Source organism: Prionailurus viverrinus, chromosome C1 (genome assembly GCF_022837055.1).
Source record: "Prionailurus viverrinus isolate Anna chromosome C1, UM_Priviv_1.0, whole genome shotgun sequence".
NCBI lineage: Eukaryota > Metazoa > Chordata > Mammalia > Carnivora > Felidae > Prionailurus > Prionailurus viverrinus.
The window spans coordinates 193,123,483-193,149,668 of NC_062568.1; the positions used below are offsets into that span (position 1 = coordinate 193,123,483).

A 26,186-nucleotide genomic window follows, 5' to 3' on the forward strand; every position below is an offset into this window, starting at 1 on the left:
GACTGAGGCAGCCAGGTGCCCCCATTTCTATGTATTCTTTAGCGAACTGTCCAGTGCTTCTGGAGATTCTTTCACTGAGTTGTTTTTTCTCTTTTTATAGAAATTAAAAAAAAAAATTCCAGATGCATGAACAGTTTTAAAGAATCTCTTCTCCCTCCCAACAATATCAATAACAAAAGAAAATTCAAATACCTAGTCAGGATCAAACAACAAGTGTACAGAGACAGACATATGTAGTTTATTTACAAACTCACCCTGCTCAGAGTCTTCCAAAAGAACCCCTCTTTTAACCAGCTCTTCTCTCGGTTTTCGCATAGATATTTTCCGCTCTAAAACTAACATTAAATTGGAAAACACTCAGCAATGTGGCAGTTAAAGGTGAACGTTAAGCATTCTAACTTGACAGACACAAGAATAATGTGGTTCAATTTTCTATCTTCTGGAAAGAAAGAACAGGAAAACTAACTTCAAATTTAAACTTAATTTATTTCATATCCTGTGTTATTGGGAAAGCAGCATTTCCAAAAGGAACTATCCTTATTCATCACTTGATAAACTTTAAGCCATTAAAATAGCAATCTGGGGATGAGGCTACAGTATATAAGGCTTAGTGAGTGACCGCTGGGTTTTATTTCTAAAAGCTTGAATTCCTTCTTCAAATAGGGGGTTTTAATAGCTTGGGGAGAGAATGAAAAAGTTAGGTACTTCTAAAATAAGAAACTCTTTAACTCAGAACATATATTTAAATCTTATAATATCTCACCTTCTGATGTCTCTTTGAATTTATCACTACTTTTTTTTTTCCGCCATTTCCAGGGCTTGAAGATTTTGCCAAAGCCTGAGAACTTGCTCTTCCTTTTGGTGGGAGGCGTCATGTCTCCTGCTTCCACACTGTCCATGACCATGCCTGGGTCTGCGGTGGGCTGGCCTGCTTCTTCTGTGATACGATGAAAGGCACACAGGGAAAGGAACAGCCAATTTATTATTTCAGGATAATCTCTATAAGGTCCCTTCCCCTCTCTTCCTGTGGTAGTTGGAAAAGATCAGAGCAATGATAAACAATCATGCAGACAGATTCCTGGACATCATCACATGGACACCAAACATCAAAATCCGTAACAGATAAATAACTAACAGGGAAAAACAACCAAACCAAGCTGACATCATTTTAGGACAAAAATTCAATGAGATGATCATAACCAGCTCAAAACCTCCAAAGGCGTACGTACTCACACATGCGTGCGCACACACACACAAACACACAAATGTGGATGTCTTTTCAATATGCATGAGATCTGGCCCCAGCGCGGCCTATTGCTGTTGCCATTGTCATCCTCTTGGCGTGGGGGAGGCCCTCCCCAGCTAACATTACTGCCTCCCGTGTCACTGAAGCAGGGGGTTCCATCTTTAGTGAGGGAGTCATCATTCTCTACTTCTACTAAACACTTCACTCCCTCTGCCCTCCTCTCTCAGGACATTAACAGTTCAGAGGGGGTAACACAGTAAGTGTTAACACCTTACTTGTATCTGTTTTTCAGATTATTTTCTTCCTTCACAAGACCCTAGGTTTGGAGCGCTGGACGGGGCCTGGAGCATTACAGAGAGAGTGCTTGAAAATGAAATCTTTTTGGGGGTACTTGGGTGGCTCAGTTGGTTAAGCCTCCGACTCCTGATTTCGGCTTAGGTCATGATTTTACAGTTTGAGGGGTTGAGCGCCGCATTGGGCTCCACACCGAAAGCATGGGGCCTGCTTGGGATTCTCTCTTTCCCTTTCTCTCTCTGCACCCCTCTCAAAATAAATGAACATGAAAAAAAAAGAAAAGAAAAAAGAAATATCTTGGGGCTCCTGGGTGGCTCAGTCAGTTAAGTGTCCAACTCTTGGTTTCAGCTCAGGTCACGATCTCACAGTTTGTGAGCTCGAGTCCGACACTAGGCTCCGCACTGACAGTTTGGAGCCTGCTTGGAATCTTCTCCCTTTCTCTCTGTCCCTGCCCTGCTCGTGCTTGTGCTCTCTCTCTCTTTCTCTCTCTCTCTCAAAATAAATAAATAAACTTAAAAAAAATTCTTTTTAAATGAAATCTTTTTGGAAATCAGAGGTGAGATTCCAGTTTGCCTATGACAATATTGCTTTAGGGACAATCCTGATCTTAAGGATATGACAAGAAACATAACTGACATGGTGTATGTGCAGGACTGAAACGAATGGCCATGAGTTTCTCATAATGACCACACATGCAGGGTTTTAGTTAGTTAGCTTTAGTGGCAGAAAAAGGAGCAGCCAAGACTGGGCCAAGAATAATAATAATAATATAAAAAAATAAAAGCAGGAAAGCAACAAAAAAAGCAGGAAGGCAACACAATACAGCTTTGCACTCCACCTACTGTCCCAGGGTTCTCTGGAGAAGTCTAGAGGAGAAGAAAAAAAGAGTCATGTGGAATAACCATCCTGAAATTAAAGTGGAACCTTTACTTTACAGAAATACATCAAGGACCACACAGTATATTATCACATGTAATAAGTTAACATGTTTATTGTACACAATTTCACATCTGAAGCAAATAACGCTCTTCTTGGGGAGGATAAACGGGCATAACATATGCACTTCAAAAATTATTTCCTTTAATACTGTAGATATTTTTTCATAAAAGAAAATACATAATCAACAAGCACTAATTTTTTGTTAAGAAACACTTGCAAAATTCAATCTTTTTTGGTTGATAAACGGGAGTCTTAGGGAAGCCTGCTGATGAAAGTCAGACTTTACACAATTGTCATGTTTAGAGTGCAGCAGTGACTGCTAGATGCATTATTTGACTGTGTATTGATGACAGGCAAAACAGGGTCCTGGTTACTGAAGTGCAGCAGATTGAGAGGAGAGGACAGAGCCTCTTTTCTTCAGGTACAGGATTTACTCGAACACATCCTGAGTCTCTACTACTTTAATTACTTCCATGATATGCAAGAGAATCTCATTGTTCTAACGCTGGACCATATTTTTATAAGTTTACTTGCCACGGACATCAGAACATCTCCTGTGACAGAAATTCCTCCAGTGGTGCCTGGGATGGAGCCCCAGAGGTGGCACATGGGCAAATACATGTGTTGCTTGCTTGCTTATTTATTTATTTATAAAAGTGCTTATTTATTTCTGAGAGTGTGAGCGGGGGAGGGGCAGAGAGAGAGAGGGAGACACAGAATCTGAAGCAGGCTTCAGGCTCTGAGCTGTCAGCACAGAGCCCGATGCGGGACTCGAACCCACAAATGGTGACATCATGACCTGAGCCAAAGTGGGACACTTAACCAACTGAGCCACCCAGGCGCCTCTAGTGTTGCTTCTTTAATGTTTTTTTTTTTGAGAGAGTGAGAGAGCGAGAGACAGAGCACGAGTGGGGAAGGTGCAGAGAAAGAGGTACATACAGAATCCGAAGCAGGCTCCAGGCTCTGAACTATCAGCACAGAGCCCAACGTGGGATTCAAACCCACGAACCGTGAGATTGTGACCCGAGCCAAAGCTGGACGCTTAACTGACTGAGACACCCAGGCACCCCACGTGGTGATGCTTTGAAGAGCCAATGCTTTAAGACCGTATTCTCCCAATCATGAGATGTCAATGAGACCTCAAGACATTTCAGATACACCATACAATATAATATTTAACATATGTTAATGATAACACTTTCAGAAATGGAGCTAAGTACCATAAGCTGTTCATAGTCTCCTTACTTGCTAGAGGCAAGGAGAGACTGAAACTTGAAATGTCCTGCTGACCCACCTACTGAATGAACTTCACTCAGCTCCAAATGACACACAGGAAAATGCTTGTTTGATTAAAAGCACTAAGGAAGATAATATAAAAACTCAAAAAACAAAACAACTAACAATATGAAAGAAGACGTGAGTGCTAGGTGCTATTTTTTACAAGGAAAAGCAGCCAGAAATCTTCAGGAAAATTTTAGGTGAGAGTGGATTCACAGACAAAGTCCTTGAATGAAACAGCCAATCTGGCTTACTGTCTATCTTGCCAGGTGTCTAACCACTTTCAGAGGTAGAACTTAGTTCATCCCTTTGAATTCTTCCTTATATACAATGGATTTATGTGTCCCCTTTCTCTTATATATTCGAAACAGTAAAATCAGGATATCTTCCAACATAGTCATGTCTGCTGGCCATATGAACTCAAGACAAGTTCAGTTTATATTCAAAAGTACAGTGTGTGTGGAAAATACCAATAGCTATAATAAAAACAAATATGTCTGCCATCACATCTACTGCTAAGAATAGCCCTCCTCTTTTTTTGTGTAAAGAAAGTTACCGAATATGGTCACTGAATATGAACAGCAGAGAAAGGGGCACCTGGTTGGCTCAGTTGGTTAAGTGTCTGACTCTTGATTTCAGCTCAGGTCATGATCTCATGGTTCATGAGTTTGAGCCCTGCATTGGGCCTGCTTGGGATTCTCTCTCCCTCTCTCTCTGCCCCTCCCCTGCTTGTACTCTCTCTCAAAATAAACAAACATTCAATTGTTTTTTCAAATAAAAAAATAAATTAAAAAATGAGAGAGAACAGCTCTTTTTCTTTGATATTTTATACAAATGTGCTTGCTTTTCATGTCTATAAAACTTTTAGAAGCATATATGCCTCTTGCCTTATGCAGTGGGGGGGTTCAGCCACTGAACCACCCAGCCCTGACCTAATTATTATCCCAAATTCATTCATTCTTATAACATTTTCATATATTCTTATATTCTCCACACTCCTCCCCTCCATATGACAAGTACAGCATCATTACAGTAACTTCTAAATCCATTCAAATACTTGGTATCAGCCCAGTTACCTTTTCAAAACACAGAATCTCCAGGTGGTGGAACCCAGAAATCTATTTTTAAAAAATCTTCACAGGTGATTCCTATGATCAGCCAGGTTTGTTAAACCCAATCCCAGATTATTATCTGGAAATGGTATGCATGTTCAAAGAGACAGGCAGACCTGCTCTGTATGTAACCTAATTCTTTGTTGAAGAAAAACAAAGTAGAAAATCCTAACATCATTCAGTGTTTCCTACTTAAGCATAAGTATTCCTACAGAAGAACTGTAAGGGTCTTTCCTTTGCGTCTTAGTTTCAGATATAGTTTAAATTAAAAATAAACAATGAAAAAGTTTGCAGTTTTTTTTTTCCAGATTTATATTGTGTTCCATGTGCACTTTGGAAACATGGTATCTTATGCAGTTGAGCGTAGTGTTTTATGTATGCCATTAAGTCAAGTTGTTTAATCACGTTATCTAAATCATTAATATCCTTTCTGATTTGTCAGCTTGTTCCAAAAATTACTGGGACAGGAATGTTAACATCTCTACTTAGGAAAATGGATTTGTCTCTTTCACTTTCTAGTTCTATTAATTTTTTTTTTCATATACATATATGTTAATATTTTACTTCTGAGGCGCCTGGATGGCTCAGTCAGTTAAGCATCCAACTTTGGCTCGGGTCATTATCTTACGGTTCGTGAGTTCGAGCCCTGTCAGGCTCTGTGTTGACAGCTTGGAGCGTTGAGCCTGCTTTGGATTCTGTGTCTCCCTCTCTCTCTTCCCCTCTCCTATTCACACACTGTCTCTTTAAGATAAACATTTAAAAACAATTAAAAAACATAAATTAAAAATATGATTTTATTTTTAAGTAATCTCTATGCCCAATGTGGGGCTAGAAGTAACAACCCCGAGATTAAGAGTCACATGTTCCTCTGACTGAGCCAGCCAGGTGCCCTTGTTTTATAAAATTTTTATTTATTTATATTCTTAAATGTTTATTTATTTTGAAAGCAAGAGCGGGGGAGGGGCAGAGAGCCCGATGCAGGGCTTGAACTCACAAAACTGTGAGATCATGACCTGAGCTGAAGTCGGATACTCAAATGACTGAGCCACCCAGGAGCCCCTATACTTTATTTTAATTTTTTTAACGTTTATTTTTGACACAGAGAGACAGAGCGCAAGTGGGGGATGGGCAGAGAGAGGGAGACAGAATCTGAAGCATGCTCCAGGCCCCAAGCTGTCAGCAAAGAGCCCTGATGCAGGGCTTGAACCCACAAACCGCAAGATTGTGACCTGAGCCAAAATAACGGAACCAACTGAGCCACCCAGGCACCCTGAGCCCCTATACTTTAAAGCCATGTTATTGGATATATAGAAATTTAGAGTTATATCTTTCTATTAAAATACCCTTTTATCATTATGAAATTCCCTGTGTCAATCTAATAAAACTTTTGCCTTGATTTTGTTTTTCTATCTAGTTTGACAATTGTTGTCCTTTAGAGTGTTTAGTCCATTTATATTTAATGCGCTTTTTAAATGTTTTTAAATTTATTTTGAGAGAGAGCATGAGCGAGCAGAGGGGCAGAGAAAAAGGGAGACAGAGGGATCCCAAGTAGGCTCTGCACTGATAGTGTGGAGCCAGATGTGAGGCTCCATCCCACAAACTGTGAGATCATGGCTAGAGTCAAAATCAAGTCCAGCATATACATAAGTACACAAAAGAAAACAATTCTCCCTAAACCTATGTTCCTATAAAAATGCATTATTTCCCACATGAAAATCAGTCTGAAACTACTCAAGGATATATTTCCTCGATATTTGGAGCAGTAATACATGTGAAAGTGAGTGGATTTGGATTACCCAAACAATACCTTCTACTCCCATATTCTTTAAAAAAAAATTTTTTTTTAATGTTGATTTATTTTTGAGAGAGAGAGAGAGAGAGAGAGACAGAGACAGAGACAGAGACAGAGCACGAGCAGGGGAGGAGCAGAGAGAGACAGGAAGACACAGAATCTGAAACAGGCTCCAGGCTCTGAGCTGTCAGCACAGAGCCGGATGCAGGGCTCGAACTCACAAACCGTGAGATCATGACCTGAGCCGAAGCCAGATGCTCAACCGACTGAGCCACCCAGGCGCCCCTACTCCCATATTCTTTGAAGCATACCACCCACCCCTGTTTGCCATGAGTAAAACCTTGTGCAAAATGAGTTACAGACCAAATTTAATGATGACCTAAATTCATCAGATGTAAATTTTTCAGGTGTAGAATGTATGCATAAATCTGTGATGTCTGCAGCTGACAGATCTAATGAAGCCACTACTCTCTGTAGCATTCTTGGATTCAGTGATTCAGGTTTCTTACTATGACAGGAAGAAAATTCAATTGCATTGTTTACAAAACTGCAATAGAAAGAGAAACTGACAGATGAAAAAAAATCATACAAAAAAAAGTATATTCAAGAATCTAGAAATCATCCCTTTAGAATTTTTTAATGATGAAAATGTAATGATGAAAAAAAAGCCTGGGTGGTTTAGTCAGCTAAGCATCGGACTGTGCGGAGCCTGCTTGGGATTCTCACTCTTTCCTGTCTCTGCCCTCCCCCACTTGCACTTTCTTTCTCTCTCTCTCCCTCAAAATAAATAAATTAAGAAATACAGACTTGGAGTCACATTTGTGTACTCCATTGTTTCTGTTTAAACTAGTTATGGAATTAAAAATGGCCTTATGGCTCCATTCTGTTTTCCATGAGAGCCCAAACAAGGTAGTTTCCCTTTGTTTGCCAGAACACTGGGTATAGGTTGCTGGTTATAGTTTTATGATTGTGTGTCCTAAAGAAAATACCTTTTTCTTTGAGTCATGTAGCCCACTAGGAAAGTATGTCAGAGTTGGAGATCTTGGTGTTTTTTGGAGGTAGTGGAGGTTGGGAGAGGAAGATAACCAATCAAATTAGTTTGGAATTTCTTCCATTAATTTGGAATGGTTTCAGGAGTACCCTGACACTATGCCCTGGTATTTAAACTACCTGCTCCCTCACTCAAGCCGTAGCACATCATACTTCATAGGCTTCTTCTTCCTTTTTTTAAATGTTTATTTATTTATTTTGAGGGGGGAGGGGCAGAGAGAGGGAAAGAGAGAATCCCAAGCAGGCTTCATGTTGTCTGCACAGAGTCCAATGAAGGGGTCAGTCTCATAAACCATGAGATCATGACCTGAGCAGAAACCGAGAGTTGGGCTCAAATGACTGAGCCACCCAGACACCCCTAGACTTGTTCCTTATGCCATGTATTATGCAGAGTTCTATTACTTTCTTTCTTCAACCCTCAGATTTTTCCTGATCGATATTAATTCAGGTTTTTTAGTTCCAGTTTAGTCGTTCCAGACGAATTTCTGGGGTGATTTTTTAATAAACATGTAATATTTTTTTTAAGTTTATTTTTTATTTTGAGAGAGAGAGAGAGAGAGAGAGAGAGAGAGAGAGAGAGAGAGGATTCCAAGCAGGTTCCTCGCTGTCAGCATGGAGCCCAACACAGGGCTCGAACTCAACGAAGTGTGAGATCATTACCTGGGCTGAACTCAAGAGTTGGACGCTTAACTGATTGAGCCACCCAGGTACCCCCAAATGTATATTATTATTAAAAATTACTTAACACTTTTCATCTTCAGATAAAGTATTCATTAACTATTAGCTGTAGTTATACATTACACCTACATTACTTGCTAAAGATAAGGATAAAACAGGGTTAAACAAAAAGCCATAGGTCAAAGATAATGTTCGTTATCAGAAATCTGAATCTGATTTATAACCAATTCTTTTTTTTTTTTTTTTTAAGAGAGAGAGAGAACGCTAGCAGGTGAAATGGTCAGAGAGAGAATCTTTTTTTAAATTAAAAAAAGATGTTTATTTACTTACTTAGAGAATGAGCAAGCAGAGGAGGGGCAGAGAGAGAGAGGGAGAGGAAGAATCCCAAGCAGGCTCTGTGCTGACAGCACAGAGCCCGATGTCGGGCTCAATCTCACAAATTGTAAGATCATGACCAGAGCCTAAATCAAGAGTTGGACACTTAACCAACTGAGCCACCCAGGTGTTCTGAGAGAGACAGAGAGAATCTTAGGCAGGTTCCATGTTTAGGAGCCCAACATAGGTCCTGGGATCGTGACCTGAGCCTAAATCAAGAGTCAGATGCTCTACCAACTGAGCCACTCAGGTGCCCCTGACTTATAACCAAATTTTTTAAAGTTTATTTATTTTTGAGAGAGAGAGAGAGAGAGAGAGAGAGAGAGAGATATTGGCAGAGAGAGGGAGACTGAGAATCGCAAGCAAGCTCTGCACTATCAGTGCAGAGCCCAATGAGGGGCTCGAACTCATGTACCGTGAAATCATGACCTGAGCCAAAATCAAGTCTGATGCTCAACCTACTGAGCCACCCAGGCACCCCTATAACCAATTCTGAATTACCCATGTTGAAAGGTAAAGTAAGGCACAGGCAACTGGAGTCAGTAGAAAACTTAGTTTTCAATACAGCCTTCACTACCCTCTCCCCTTCATTAGGCTTGTTTATAGTAAGTAACAAAATTATTGGGTCTTAGTTCCACCTCTATTTCTTGTACCTTATTAAGTTTTAAAATGTTTAGATTTAAAGTGTATAAAGTTTTCCCACTTTACCCATAAATCCTTTATAATAACCAGCTTTTTGTCAAAAATTTAAAAATCTATAGTTTTATGCAACAAGATACACACTCCATTATCAAGAAGTATCAATTATGGGTGCCTGGGTGGCTCAGTCAGTTAAGCATCTGACTTTAGCTCAGGCCATGATCTCACGGTTTGTGAGTTCAAGTCCTGCATCAGGTGGGCATGAGCCCTGCTTCCAGTGAGCCCCAGTTTTCTCTCTCCCTCCCTCTTTCTCCCTGCCCCTTGTGGGATTCTCTCTCTGCCCCTCATTCACTTACACCATCTCTCAAAAAAAAAAAAAAAGTGTTAATTATCCTTTTTTAAGTTTAAGCATGACTTGCATGACTTGCCTTACATATATTGTGATCAGTTATTTTTATAATCTAATAGTTCTGGGATTTTTTTTTTTTTTTAATGCTCATTGAGTTTGAAACAGATCTTGTAGTTTATACAAGCATTTTAACAGCATCAAAACCTTGTAAATGGAGAACATTAATTTATGGTACTTACACTACTGCACTTACTCATTTTTGCCTTCTAAAAGAGGATTATTATTGGATTTAAAGAACTGTTTTAGAAAACTACAACAAAATTACAGAAAGCAAAATCTGCCACTACTGAACAAAGCAGGCTTTGTCTAGAGCAGGCCCATAACTTCCCTTGGAAATACTGCAAGGTTCTGACCTTCAGGAAATAGAATTGGGCAAAGCACTGGAGAAGATAGGGAGAAAGTCTCTCTCTGCACCTGCAGGTACAGTTAGGTCTGGGATTCCAACTCTGGTAAAATAGTTTTCTGGCCATGACTGAATCAAAATGTGTACACTTTTTGATAAAAATTCCAAGTTGAGAGTAAGGTTTTATAGTGAGGTGCCAGAAAATATAGATTCTCTCATGGAAAAAAGGCTTAAACTTTCCCAAGTTTTCCTGCAAGGAGAAAAAGGGGCTGTTGAGAAAATCCACTGGAGCAGAGAGAAGGGTCAATAATTTGTGGTTGGCAGGCCACATTCGATAACAGAAAACCCTATTATAAGGAGTCCATGTCAGACTCCTATTCTACTGCTTCCTCCTCATTCCTGACTACATGTGGAAAGTGTGCCTGTTCCTTCTTTCCCGGAGGAAACCATTTATTGTTACACCTTGGTAAGTATGAAAAAATGTCTCTGATAACTCTCATGACCAAATAATGCCAAGTTTTTCTTCAAAGGGTTACGAAGTAGTTTATTCTTAATTAACCCATCTATTATTTATTCCTATGTTAATATTGTTATATACCTACATTAAATTTTATCCATCCAACATTCTCCTTACTGATTTTACCCTATATTTCTAAATCACCTTGCCCCAAATTACTCCATCATCATGGGCTTGAGAACCCGTAATTATGAATTTTAGAGCAAAATGAATCAAAAGGTGATGGAAAACGAATGTAGGATAGAGGAAAATATTATAATACGGTACCTTTTAAAGCAATATATTCCTATGTAAAAGTTAAAAAAAAAGAGGCTAATTTTTGAATGAAAAATATATGAAGGGTCAAAAAGGAAAAAACAAAAACACAAACCTAGAGATAAGAGAATGGAAAGGCAGAGAGAAAGAAAATTCCAGACTAAATGGTAGAGTACAGTTTATTAAAATTATTTGGTCCCTTACCCAAGGGATACAGGAGTGCTGATGCACAGGGGCACTTGTACCCCAATGTTTATAGCAGCACTCTCAACAATAGCCAAATTATGGAAAGAGCCTAAATGTCCATCAACTGATGAATGGATAAAAAAATTGTGGTTTATATACACAATGGAGTACTACGTGGCAATGAGAAAGAATGAAATATGGCCCTTTGTAGCAACATGGATGGAACTGGAGACTGTTATGCTAAGTGAAATAAGCCATACAGAGAAAGACAGATACCATATGGTTTCACTCTTATGTGGATCCTGAGAAACTTAACAGAAACCCATGGGGGAGGGGAAGGAAAAAAAAAAAGGAAAAAGAAGAAGAAGAAAAAAAAAGAGGTTAGAGTGGGAGAGAGCCAAAGCATAAGAGACTCTTAAAAACTGAGAACAAACTGAGGGTTGATGGGGGGTGGGAGGGAGGGGAGGGTGGGTGATGGGTATTGAGGAGGGCACCTTTTGGGACGAGCACTGGGTGTTGTATGGAAACCAATTTGACAATAAACTTCATATATTGAAAAAAAAATAAAATTATTTGGTCTTGTGCCTAATTTAAGGACATGTGCTAATAATTAGCTGGCTGCTTTAATCTGATACACAGTAAAGGATTTTAGTGAAGACAGAAAGACCTTTTACATTGATCAAGAACTACAAAGTATTACTACTTGAACATTTTCTCTGAGTAAATATACAGGCTTCTCCTATGGACATATTTCACTTGAGGAAAAAAAATTTTATACGAACTACTGAGGATAATTGTTTATTCCCCTGAATGGACACTACAGCATAAACTCCTACTCTGGATTTAAATAATTGATTAACTCACCAATTATTAGAGAGGTCCTATGGTAAAACTCTAGATGGATACTGACATAACATCTTATCTACGTGCATATGATTCCCCATGCAAAGGTTATTTATTTGAAAGCAGACTCTTCTTAATTAACAGCTCTGGACATCCAACATAAGCTACGGTCAACTAAGAAAGAAATACATCTTATCTGTTTTTTTGTTTTGTTTTTATTTAAAGATTTTATTTTTAAGTAATCTCTATACCCAACATGGGGCTCAAACCAACAACCCAAAGACCAAGAGTTGCATGTTCCACTGACTGAGCTAGCTAGATGCCCTAAGAATACACATTATCTTAAATTTATAAATATCTTGGATTTTTTCTTTTAATATTTAAATTCTCAGCTAGAAAGTAAACTTCTCAAGGGCATAGACATGATTTATATCTATCAGCATCCACTAAAACATTTACAGTGCCTTAAATAATAAGAAATATATTCAATATACCCAGTAATTAATTTTGTTTCACTTAGCTTGCTAAACTTAGAACCATCAGTTTTATTAATTTTTTTAAGTAAACTCTACCCCCAACATGGGGCTCAAACTCATGACCCCAAGATCAAGAGTTGCCTACTCTACCAACTGAGCCAGCCAGGTGCCCCAATACCATCAATTTTAAAGCTTAAAACGAATTACTATATTATAGGCCTAGAACTGTAAACAAATGATTTAAATCTTAATTTACTTTGTACATTTATCCTTCCAAAGAATCTGATAAGACTTTCCACACACTCATCCACTGAAATGCCTCTTAAATTTCATGAAGAAACAGTTATGTTTGGTAAAAGCCTTTAAAGCTAAGGTGTAGTGGGGCATCCAGGTGGCTTGAGCATTCAACTCTTGATTTTGGCTCAGGTCATGACCCCATGGTCTTGAGATCAAGCCCTGCCTCCGGCTCCGTGCTGAGCATGGAGCCTGCCTAAGATTTTGCTCTTTCAAAAATAAAAAATAAAATTCTCTCTCTCTCTGTATCTCTGCCCCACTCTCTTGCTCATGCGTGCACTCTCTCTCTAAAAATAAAATAAATCTAGGGGCACCTAGGTGGCTCAGTCGGTTAAGCGTCTGACTTCAGCTCAGGTCATGATCTCACAGTTCGTGAGTTTGAGCCCTGCATCGGGCCCTGTGCTGACAGCTCAGAGCATGGAGCCTGCTTCAGATTCTGTGTCTCCCTCTTTCTCACTGCTCCCCACAACCCCCCCCAACCCCCCACCCCGCTCATGCTCTGTCTCTCTCTCTCAAAAGTAAATAAACATTAGAAAAATAATAATAATAAATCTTGGGGCGCCTAAGTGGCTCAGTTGGTTAAGCGTCTGACTCTTGGTTTGGCTCAGGTCATGATCTAGCAGTTTTGTGATCTCTGGCAGTGTGGACCCTGCTTGGGATTCTCTGTCTCCTCTTCTCTCTGCCCCTACCTCACTTGCACTGTCTCTGTCTCTCTCAAAATAAATAAATAAACTTTTTAAAAAAGTGCAAAAAAATAAATTTAATAAAAGAAATCTTGGGGCGTCTGGGTGGTCAGTTGATTGTCTGATGTTGGCTCAGATCATGATCTTGCAGTTCATGAGTTCCAGCCCCACGTCGGTCTCTCTGCTGTCAGCGCAGAGCCCACTTTAGATCCTCTGTCTGTCTGTCTGTCTCTCTCTCTGCACCTGCCCCTCGTGCTTTCTCTAAAAAATAAACATTAAAAAAAAATAAATAAAAGGGGCGCAGTCAGTTAAGCATCCGACTCGATCTCAGCTCACAGTTTGTGAGTTTGAGTCCCACATTGGGCTCTGTGCTGATGGCACGGAGCTTGCTTGGGATTCTGTCTCTCCTTCTCTCTGCCTCTCCCCTGCTTGTGCTCTTTCTCTCTCTTGCAAAATAAACAAATAAACTTAAAAATTTTTAAATAAATAAAATAAATCTGAAAAAAAATAATTCTTAAAAAATAAAGTAAACTAAACTAAACTAAACTAAAATAAAGCAATGGCGTAGTTCTCAAAGGTGTCAATGTTGACCCTTCATGACCTGGCCCTGATTTACTCAAATAGAATAAATCCTGAATTATAAGAAATATACTATAGTCTCCATTAAAATAGCTTACAGCCACCTATGAATTATCTAGGAAATAGAAAATAAAACCCAGAAATTAAATCTAGAGAGAACAGGGGCACCTGAGTGGCTTAGTTGAACACCTGACTCCTGATTTCAGCTCAGGACATGATCCCATGATCTCTGCTTGAGATTCTCTCTCTCTTCCTCTGTCCCTCTGCCCTGCTTGTGCTCACTCTCTTAAAAAAAAAAAAAAAAAATCTAGAGAGAATATAAAAATCTTAGGTGCCTGAGTGATTTCTAGTTCTGCTTTTAGGACTATTGGTAGACAGAAAAATTGATGAATTTGAGGCTCACTTTTTATCAAACAAAATATCAAACTTTATCTACTTAGATGAAATATTTTTGTATATAGATGTTAGATGGGCATTCTTCCTAAGTAAGTTATGTCCTATCAGTAATTTATATCTCTTTGCCTATTTCTTGGTTTTCAAATACCATTCATTTCCATCTCATAGATAAATGCCTAGCATTGTTTAGATCCTTGTCCTTATTAATGAAGAACTACAGGAGAAGTTAGTGACCCAAAAGTGAATTTATCAATTTCAGGAGAGTGGTTACCTCTGGGACCAAAGAAACAAAATGTCATCACAAGGGAATGCGGGCATGGGCATAGAGAGAGGGGTGGAGCGGGATATCTCTGTTTTTAATTTCATTTCTTAAGCTGGGCAGTGGCCCAAAGGATCCTTTATATTTCTGTGTATTTTTGTCTATGCTTTTTTCTATTTATGAAAAATTTCACTAAAAATAAAAGAAAGTTTTAAAAATTGCTCATGATCAAGGTGAAGTGAATTAAGTCCTGACTTTGGTCCTAAAAATCTGTTGCTCTGTGATTCACTTTGTGATCCATGTGCTTCAGTTTCAGTAAAACATGAAAAATACTTTGTAGGAACTTCATCTGGCAAGATCTCAGGGGGGAAACACACTTTTAGAAACTAAATAATATTAAATCACGAGATATTTGGGAATGCTACCTGTGTTCCCACACTTTAAATGTTTTCTTTAAAGTCATCAACATTTTTCATTTCTGAAAAAAGAGCAGCCTAGGACTGAACATGTTTTCTGCTACCTCCTAAATCAAAGAGAAGGTATAAATCATTTTTTTAAGAGTGTAATATCAAGAAATGATTCATAGGCTTTCCCCCACTTTGCTTACATTTTCAACCCTTTAACAAATACCCACTTAAAACTATTTATTCCCACCTTTCCATCTTCATCTTATACAAAACTCCACACGGTTGGGAAAATGAGTCTTCAGTGACAATGGACTTCCACTTCACTTACAAGCCTTGAAACTCTAAGCTACACTTGTAATTACCAGCTTGCTCTCTAGCTATCTCTAAGACAAAAACACTTCAAATATAAAGCACTGACTTGAGAAATGTTTATATCAAAGAACTGCCTTATGAGAAATGGAAACACCAGCACAATGGGAAAAGCCTGAGACTTATCTGGAGGATGTATATATAACTGAGTCTAAGAAATTATGTCAATTCTTGAGAAAAGTCCTATTTATAGAAATCAGCTGTGCTACCTCTATACCATATACACACCAAGTCCTGCAACACGCTAGTAAAACATTGAATTCTAAATATGAGTTCCTGTAGCATTTATCTTCTGCAAGGGCAAGAAATTAATAGATAGTTTCCCTACACTATTATATAAAAAAAACTCTGAAGGGCTCAAGTAAAACAAAACTATGAGTGGCAAATTAATATAACTGAATGAAAAACAACTTACAACGTTTCATTCATTCTTCACAAAGTTGTACACATCCTAAAGTTATAAACAACAAAATCCTCCTGGTCAACTCCCTATAAAATATTCAATTTCACATCTTCATCTGCCTTGCCTCTGTCAAAATTTCTTTGCCTTCTATTACTCACCAACTGCATCTGGATTTACCGGTCTGGAGACGTCAGCTTGCCCCATGATTAAATTGTCTGATGTGTCTCACGACAACAAACTGTCCCGGACCAAAGAAAACTTAAAAAGATAAATCCACATAAAGAAGAGACATGCACTCCTCTCTCAGTGTCACTGCCAAACGTCGGGAAAAAGCATGAGGTGAGTTCATTTGCTGGAGTTTCTGTTCCCTGTATCCCAGCCTGGGCACTTGTGGTTCTTACAAATATGTCTTCACGCTGGCTCTCTTCACACAGGAATGCCTGTCATTCCAGAGCGCACACTGTGAAGAGCTCAAGTGCAGGAAGGGGAGGAGACTGCCAACTACATTCGGGCTGCTGTGTGGCCCGCCCCGAAAGGCCACACCTACTTCTCCTGCCGTTGAGCTTTTTTATAACTCTCCAGATTCACAGCTATAGAAGATTGGGAGCCTACTCCAGAGTAGAACTTGTAGACGTAATCATGCACAAAACGTCAGGGTTGTGCATTACACACTGATGGGAAAGGAGGTAGACTCAAAGATATGTCTTCAAGACAGGCTTGCCTCAAAAGTACCGACTGTTCTCACATTTCACGGCTTGCTCTAAAACTGTAGTATTTCCTACCTATAAGTGGCAGATCCAAAGCAGGATGAGATCTATACACAGGGGGAATTAACAACATTAGGAGTAATAGTTTAGGACTGAATATACCTTCCCTAAAAATAAATAGTTCTGAAAATTTTGCTTACTAAAATAATAAATTTGAAATAAATGTTTGACAGTATTTCTCTTCCTGCTCAAGCTCAATAACCACTAAATGACCTTGGGGATTACAAAATGATAGGTAATGACCCCACATGTTGTGCTGCATATAATACATGAAAATATCAGCTAACCACATGTCCCAACTGAAGGTGCAACTTGCATACTGATTTTTCTTTTTTAATGATATAACTAACTTACATATAGTCGAAGTACTTAAATATTAAGGATACAGCTTGATGAATTTTTATCCACAGACATACCTGTGTATGCTAACACTTAATTTGGTAAATGCAAAAAGCCATATCTAACACAAACTGCAGTGTTTAGCCACATACGCTGGATTATTTCATTAACACCTGAAGGTAAAAATGGTAAACTAACACTTCTGAGCACTACATTATGGAGGTTGACATTGGTTACTGGATTTAATCACTGCCACAACTAACCATGCATTGTGAAGAGCATATTATTTAACCTATTATCAGATTAGGAAACTAAGGTTAGTAAGGTCAAATACTGTGACTTATGTCACCAAGTTTGTAAGTGCCAAAGCCCTAATATTCCTTCAATAAATGACGGCTGCGAAAAACAAAACAAACAACAACAAAACCCCAAAGCTTTTAGTTTAAATCTTAGTATTCCAAACCAAGCTCACAGAAGAATTTCTAGTATCTGGAATTTCCTTTTACCTTTCCTTAGTACCTTCTCCTTTCCCCCCGTTATTTTATCCCCTTTATCTGCTTTTGATACGGAAAAAAAAAATAGCAAAGATAACAAATAAGAAAATGATAAAGCCAAAGCAATGGTAAGAAAAAAAAGTGTAGAAAACCTCAGGCAACATTTTAATTGTTAATACTGGTAGCAGTCAGAAAAACATTATTACGTTGACCATTAAAATAGGAAAGAGAGGGGCGCCTGGGTGGCTCAGTCGGTTAAGCGTCCGACTTCGGCTCAGGTCATGATCTCACGGTCCATGGGTTCGAGCTCCGCGTCGGGCTCTGTGCTGACAGCTCAGAGCCTGGAGCCTGTTTCAGATTCTGTGTCTCCCTCTTTCTCTGGCCCTCCCCTGTTCATGCTCTCTCTCTCTCTGTCTCAAAAATAAATAAACGTTTAAAAATAAAATAAAATAAAATAGGAAAGAGAGTAAAAGGAAAAACATACTGAAAGAATGCTCTAATGCAAGAATATCCAATACCTTCAAACTCTGGCACTCATTAGCCTAAAAGCAGAGCATGTGTAACAGCTGTTTCCACACTGTAAAATGGGAGGCAAAAGGTGGCACCTGCTGCCCAGCACCCAGTAGGTGCTCAACATATTGTAGTAACCATCATCATCACCATCATCTTCTTCATCATGGATGTAACACAGCATATGTTTAAGAGGATGAGCTTTGGGAGTGCCTGGGTGGCTCAGTCGGTTGAGCGTCTGACTTCGGCTCAGGTCATGATCTCACAGTCCGTGAGTCCCAGCCCCACGTCACGTACCGTGGTGACAGTTCTTACTTCTTTGGATTCTGCGTGTGTCTCTCTCTCTGCCCCTCCCCTGCTCATGCTCTGTCTCTCTCTCTCAAAAATAAATATTAAAACAAAATTATTTTATTTTATATATAAAAAAGAGGATGTGCTTTGGAGGCAACTGAAATTTTAATTCCAGATCTATCACTAGGTGTTAACACTAGGCAAGTTCTTTTACCTCTCTGTGTCTCGATTTTCCATTCTGTAAAATGAGCATAACCATACTTAGCAGTACGAGGCAGTTGTGAGGATTAAATGACACGAACATAAATAGAGCCCTCTGCAATGTGCCCGGCACACAGAAAACTCTCAATAAATGCAAGCAATAATTATCACAGTTGCTATAGTAAAAGAAAACAAGTCCAGAAAGGAAAAGCCAAGTCAGGAGTAGCCAGACAATGGTACATGGCAAAAAAAAGTCATTACAAAGAGGTTAGTCAGAAACGGAAGAGGATGACATTTCTGTATCATGAATCCAGGGAGCATATTGGAAGAAGCAGGCCAAGGAGGAAGTCTGAACACAATCAGGTTTGGTACACAAAAACAGCAAGCAGATGGAACAGCCCAGGCAAAACGATTACTGTGAATAAGTTTAAACCAGGCACATCACACACACTCACAGCCCAGAAACAGTACTGGAGAATTTAGTTTATGTTGATAGGACCATACCAGAGTACAACAGATAGATTTATGGATCCTGGTATAGCTGCTGTTTACCACCTGGCAAATTTAAAGTTTATTTATGTACTTTGAGAAAGAGAGAGAAGAGAGTGCACAAGTGGGGGGGTGGGAAAGGCAGAGAGAGAGGGAGGGAGAGAGAAAGAATCCCAAGCAGGCTTTCCATGCTCATGGAGCAGAGCCCGACGTGCAGCTGGAGCTTATGAACCGTGAGATCATGACCTGAGCCGAAATCAAGAGTCAGACGCTCAACTGAATGAACCATTCAGGTGCCTTGGCATTGGTTTCTTTCTGTGGCTGGTTTGTTAGATGCAAAAGCAAACATACCTGCTTCCTATGCTACATCAAATACTGTAATTCTTGTTCCCTGCTACCCCAACTTCCAGAAGGCAACACGGTTTGCCAGTGGAAGAGAGCAGAGGCCCTGGAGGCCTGGAACAGAGGCCCTACATAAAATTTCAGCTTTCCCGTTTACTGATTAGGCAACTCTGAACAAATTACTTTTAACTTACATGAGCCTCAGTTTCCACACCTGCAAAATGGAGAGAATTACTCACAGAGTTGTGAGGATTAAGAGAATTTTTAAAGAGCATGATGGTTGAAGTTGCTTAAAATATCTGGCACCCTTTAGCCCCACCTAGATTCTTTATATAAATGACCCCCCCCCCCCAACGTTTAAATTTAAACACCACTGTTCTTTAGGAAAAACTGGGGATGTTCTGATAATGCTTTTCTGTCACTGAGGCTATATGTATGGCAGGCATGAAGTCATGCATGTTTACAAGCCTGCAATATGCTGGCCTATGTTAATGGGAGGAAAAAACTGAAGTTACACCGCCGGACTGCTTTCAGCTCCATGGAATGAAAGACCTCAGGCTAAAAAACTGGTGTTACACACATTCTGCCTTTTTGCTTTTTCTTCAAGTTTGTGTTTTGAAGACAATAAGTTCTTTTTTTAAAATTTTATTTATTTTTTAACTTACATCCAAGTTAGTTAGCATATAGTGCAATAATGATTTCAGTAGTAGATTTCAGTGATTCATACCCTATGTACAACACCCAGTGCTCATCCCAACAAGTGTCTTAATACCCCTTCCCCATTTAGCCCATCCCCCCAACCACACCCCCTCCAGCAACCCTCAGTCTGTTCTATTTAAGAGTCTCTTATGTTTTGTCCTCCTCCTTGTTTCACATTATTTTTGCTTCCCTTCCCTTATGTTCACCTGTTTTGTATCTTAAATTCCACATATGAGTGAAGTCATATGATATTTGTCTTTCTCTGACTGGCTAATTTCACTTAGCATAATACCCCCTAAGTTCCATCCACGTAGCTGCAAATGGCAAGATTTCATTCTTTTTGATGGCCAAGTAATACTCCATTGTATGTATGTATGTATGTATATGTGTGTGTGTGTGTGTGTACACACACGTGCGCGCATGCACACACACACACACACACCACATCTTCTTTATCCATTCATCTGTCAATGAACATCTGGGCTCTTTCCATACTTTGGCTATTGTTGATAGTGCATCTAGAAACACGGGGGTGCATGTGTCCCTTTGAAACAGCACACCTCTATCGCCTGGATAAATGCCTAGTAGTACAATTCCTGGGTCATAGGGTAGTTCTATTTTTAACTTTTTGAGGAATCTCCATAGTGTTTTCCAGAGTGGCTGCACCAGTTTGCATTCCACCAGCAGTGCAAAAGAGATCCTCTTTCTCCACATCCTTGCCAATATCTGGTTTTGCCTGAGTTGTTCATTTTAGCCATTCTGACTGGTGTGAGGTTGTATCTCATTGTGGTTTTAATTTGTTCTTCCCTGATGATGAGTGATGAGCATTTTTTCATGTGTCTGTTAGCCATCTGGATGTCTTCTTTGGAAAAGTGTCTGTTCATGTCTTTTGCCCATTTTGAAGACAGTAAGTTCTTAAGGATGCCCACAGGATCAGGACATGCTTCTAGAACCGAGGAGAGAGTTGTAAGAAATGATATTAAACAGGAAAGTTTCAGGTAAGAAAGATGGAAGGGTTTTTCCAGGGCTGGGTTAAGGATTTACAGAGTCACTTAGAATGCAGTAGAGGCAGTGGGAAAGGTAGGCCCAGCTGGAAACGAGAGTTAGCTGAATGGAGATGAGAAAGGGTGGGAAAAACAGCCGAGCCAAAAGATTCACAGGTTGTGAGGACAAGGGAAAGAGGGAGGTGAGAAGAGGTTATCAATGACACTGATGGAACTTCAGGCAACTATGTGACATCAGGTGGCTGAATCAAATTATTGCCAAGCTCCCTTTTGGTTCTGAAATTCTATAGCAGAATCAAACCAACGACTTAACCAATTCAATGTTCTGTTTCAAATAATGCCTCCAAAAAGTGTTTTATTATGGAAAAGAGCAGTGGCCATAGTGTACTTTATATAATGAATCTAGCTCAGTGCTTGCCATATATTGCAAAATACCCACTTAATGAATTGGATTATTATTATTGGGAAACCACAAGCCTTATATATTCATACCACAATTATTTCCTGAGCACCTCTAAAGTATCAGGTATTGTCCCAGGTGTTGGGGACATGGTAGTGAATACAGTGCGGAAAAACCTCATGCCTTCTTTCTAGTACGTTAGATGGTGATAAGTACCGTAGAGAAAAATTATTCAGGAAAGGGAAGCAGGGTGGGCTGAGAGAGAGAGTGCTAAATTACAAATTGTGTGAGAAGGGCCTCATTGGGAAGATAACATATAAAGACTTGAAGTAAAGAAATGCCTCAATTAACTTTCTCTGTCATCTTCCTCACTTAGACATACTTCATATTATTGTGCTTCACAGATACTGCATTTTTAACAAATTGAAGGTCTGAGACAACCCTGTGTCAAGCAAGTCTACTGTCACTAGTTTTCCAATAGCATTTGCTCACTTTGTGTCTCTTTGTCACATTTCAGTAATTCTTGCAATATTTCAAACTTTTCACTATTATAATATTTGTTATAGTGATCTGTGATCGGTGATCTTTGATTTTACTATTGTAAATGTTTTGGGGAACCATGAACCAGGCCCACATGAGATTGTGAACTTAATCGATAGATGTGTGTGTTCTGACTGCTCCACTGACTAGCTATTCCTCTATCTCTCTCCCTCTCCTCAAGCTTAGCTAGTCCCTGACACAGAACAATATGGAGATGAGGTCCATTAATAACTCTACAATGGCCTCTAAGTGTTCAAGTGAAAGGAACAGTCACAGCTTTAAATCAAAAGCTAGAAATTATTAAGTTTAGTGATGAAGGCATGTGGAAAGCCAAGATGGCCAGAAGATAGGCCTCTTGGTCCAGTTAGCCAAGCTGTGAATGCAAAGGAAAAGTTCTTGAAAGAAATTAAAAGTGCTACTCCAGTGAACACATGAATGATAAGAAAGTGAAATAGCCTTATTGCACATATGGAGAAAGTTTGAGTAGTCGAGAGAGAAGATCAAACTAGCCCCAACACTCCCTTAAGCCAAACCTAATCCAGAGCAAGGCCCTAACTCTCTTTAATTGTGTGAAGGCTGAGAGAGGGGAGGAAACTGCAGAAGAAAAGTCTGAAGCTAAGAGAGTTCAGTTCGTGAGGTTTAAGGAAAGACGCTATCTCCAAAAAAATACAAGATGAAACAGCACATGGCAATGTGGGGGCTGCAACAAGTTCTCCAGAAGATCTAGTCAAGATAATTTATGAAGGTGCCTACACTAAACAACAGGTTTTCAATGTAGATGAAAACAGCTTTAAAATACAAGATTCCATCTAGGAATTTCATAGTTAGAGAGGAAAAAATCAATGCTGGCTTCAAAACTTCAAAGGACAGGCTGACTCTCCTGTCAAGGGCTAATAGAGATGGTGACTTTAAGTAGAAGCCAATGCTCACTGACCATACCAAAAATCCTAGGGCCTTTAAGGACTATGCTAAATCTACTCTGCCTGTACTCTACAAATGGAACAGATGACAGCACATCGGTTTATAACATGGTTTACTAAATTTTTTAAGCCACTCTTGAGACCTACTGCCCAGAAAGAAAGATTCCTACTGCTCAGTGACAATGCACCTGGTCACCCAAGAGCTCAGATGGAGATGTACAGTGAGATTAATTTTGTTTTCACGCCTGCTAACACAATAGCCATTCCATGGATCAAGTAGTAATTTTTTGTAAGTTTATTTATTATTTTGAGAGAGAGCAAGAGAGAGCAGGGGAGGGGCAGAGAGAGAGAATCCCAAGAGTCTCTTGAGAATCTGCACTGGTGATACAGAGCCTGATGCAGGGCTCAAACTCATGAACTGTGAGATTGAAATCAAGAGTCAGACACTTAATTGACTGAGCCATCCAGGCACCCCTCAAGGGGTGGTTTTGACCTTCAAGTCTTATTATTTAAGGAATTAATTTTGCACAGCTGTAGCTGTCATAGATAGCAATTCCTCTGATGGATCTGGGCAAAGTAAATTGAAAATCTTCAGGAAAGTAAATGATCCACCAAACTGCATGCCATTAAGAACACTTGTGATTCACGAGGAGAGGTCAAAATATCAACATTTATGGGTGTTTGGAAGAAGTTGATTCCCACATGGATGACTGTGTGTGTGTGGGGGGGGTGTTCAAGACTTCAATGGAAGAAGTACCTGCAGATGGGGTAGAGACAGCAAGAGAACTAGAACGAGAAGTGGAGCCTGAAGATGGGAGTGAATGGCTGTGATCCCATGATACAACTTGAACAGATGAGGAGTTGCTTCTTATGGATGAGCAAGGAGAGTGGTTTCTTGAGATGGAATCTCCTCCTGGTGAAGATGCTGCGAAGAATGTTGAAATGACAACAAGGCATTTAAAATATCAAATAAACTTAGTTGATAAAGCAGCAAGGTATGAGAGGATTGACTTGAATTATTATTATTATTATTATTATTATTATTATTATTATTATATTTTAATGTTTTATTTATTCTTAAGAGAGAGAGAGAGAGAGAGACAGAGCATGAGCGGGTGAGGGGCAGAGCGAGAGGGACACAGAATCCGAAGCAGGCTCCAGGCTCTGAGCTGTCAGCACAGAGCCCAATGTGGGGCTCAAACCCACAAGCTGTGAGATCATGACCTGAGCCGAGGTCAGACGCTCAACTGACTGAACCACCCAGGCGCCCCAACTTGAATTATTTTTTAAGGCTTATTTATTTTTGAGAGAGAGAGATGGACAGGCAGACAGACAGAGGGAGAAGGAGACAGAGGATCCAAAGCAGGCTCTGCCCTGACAGAAGAGAGCCCAATGAAGGGCTCGAATTCATGAACTGTGAGATCATGACCTGAGCCGAAGTTGGACACTTAAACTGACTGGGCCACTCAGGAGCCCCAGATTGACTCTAATTTTGAAAGGAGTTCTGCTGTGGGTAAAATATGTTATCAAACAGCATCACATGTTATGATGCTGAAAGGAAAAGTCAACCGATGTGGCAAACATCATTGTCTTATATTAAGAACTTGCCCCAGCCTTCAGCACCCACCACCCTGATCAGTCAGCAGCCATCCACATCAAGGCCAGACCCTCTTATCAGCAAAAAGATTACAACTCACTGAAAGCTCAGATGATGGTTAGTGTTTTTTTAGTAATCAAGTATTTTTCTTAAGTAAGCTCTACATTCAGCGTGGAGCTTGGCCTCATGACCCTGAGATCAAGAATCACATGCTCTTCTGACTGAGCCACCCAGGTGCTCCAGAAATAAAGTACAGTAAAACCTTAGTTTGTGAGCATAGTTCATTCTGGCAACATGCTTATAATCCAAAGCACCTGTATATCAAAGTGAATTTCTCCATAATAAATAATGGAAACTCGGATGATTTGTTCCACAACCCAAAAATATTCATATAAAAATGATCACAATATTGTAACATAATAGAAAATAATAAAGAAAATACAAAATATAAAGAAAAATAAACAAGTTAACCTACACTTACCTTTGAAAGCCTTCATGGCTGGTGTGAGAGAGAGAAGAGAGAGGAGGATTATGGTGTAGGACCACTTTCATTATCACTAACGGATGTTGATTACAGTACAGTATTAATAAACTTGTCATCTACTGTATTTAATGTAACTGGCAATAAGGCAGCAGAGGAAAGGGTCTATATCTGCAGGCAGCCTGACCTAGAATGAAGCAAAGCATTCCTAAGCTTACTCTTGTATGAAAAAGCAAAGGTCTGTCTATAGGTGCTTTGAAGTGACAAAAAAGTGTACTAGTGGCAGTGTGGGCACCTTCCAACGTTCTGAAAAATCACTGATTTCTGCCAAACACTGCGGCCTGAGACAGAGCATCCGAGCATGGGAGACGATCACCCACAATCCCATAGCGAGGAAGAGAGAGACACACAGAGAGGGAGAAAGAGAGAAGAACCATGGGCTAAATGGTGATCATGGGACATCTGGCACCACGTACTACTCGTATTGCAAGACACTGCTTGTTTATCAAGTTAAAATTTATTAGAAATGTTTGTTCATCTGGTGGAACACTCAGAGAACACGTTACTCTGTTACAATGCAAGGTTTTACTCGTATTTGTATTTTAAGTATTTTTAAAATAAGGTGTGTACATGGATTTTTTAAAACATAATGCTACTGTGCACTTAGTAAACTGCAATATAGTATAAACACAACTTTTACATGCACTGGCAAACATTCATTTGGCTTGCTTTATTGCAAAATCTGCCTTACTGCAGTGGTCTGGAACTGAACCCACAGTATCTCTGAGGTATGCCTATACTATAGTTCCATCAGTTCTAAGAGAAGCAAAATAAAAGGCGACACTTTCAAAGGTACTACAAATGAATACTGCTTACTCTGGAGTATATTTTAATGATTGGTCGCTGAACTAACAGTTATCAAATATGCTATTCAGTTCTCAAATACCTACAGATGGACTGTCCAATACTATCGTCACCAGCTGCATATGATTATTTGAATTTATATTCAATCTGTTTATATTATATACAATTTGCAATTCAGTTTTTCATTTGTACTGGCCAAATTTCAGATGCCCAATAGCCACACATGGCTACCACGATGGATGGTGCAGATATAGAACATTTCCATCACTGCAGGAAGTTCTATTGGACATAATGCACCTGAAGCCTTTTTCAAGTCCACTAAAGTCTTTTAGTAATAACAAAACAGCACTAACTGTACCTTTCAGTGTGTGGTGTCTACCTTCCAAGGCACTAACCTACTAAAGGCACTATACTATGAGGGAACCC

General features: G+C 39.5%; 1 protein-coding gene across 8 annotated transcripts in view; it reads right to left on the reverse strand.

Annotated features, from left to right (window-relative positions):
* The window catches only part of PHACTR4 (phosphatase and actin regulator 4), a 101,583-nt gene that overhangs the window by 27,990 nt on the left and 47,407 nt on the right, over positions 1-26,186 (reverse strand). For 3 of the 8 annotated variants that reach the window (XM_047870052.1, XM_047870054.1, XM_047870053.1), the window contains exons 3-5: positions 2,383-2,406; positions 764-937; positions 255-335 (exon numbers count right to left, since the gene is read on the reverse strand). In XM_047870052.1, the coding sequence (XP_047726008.1) occupies positions 255-335; positions 764-937; positions 2,383-2,406 (279 nt within the window). Of the gene's footprint in view, positions 1-254; positions 336-763; positions 938-2,378; positions 2,407-15,980; positions 16,289-26,186 lie in introns of those variants that run through there. The other 5 variants (XM_047870055.1, XM_047870057.1, XM_047870056.1 and 2 more) reach the window with 3 other exon arrangements.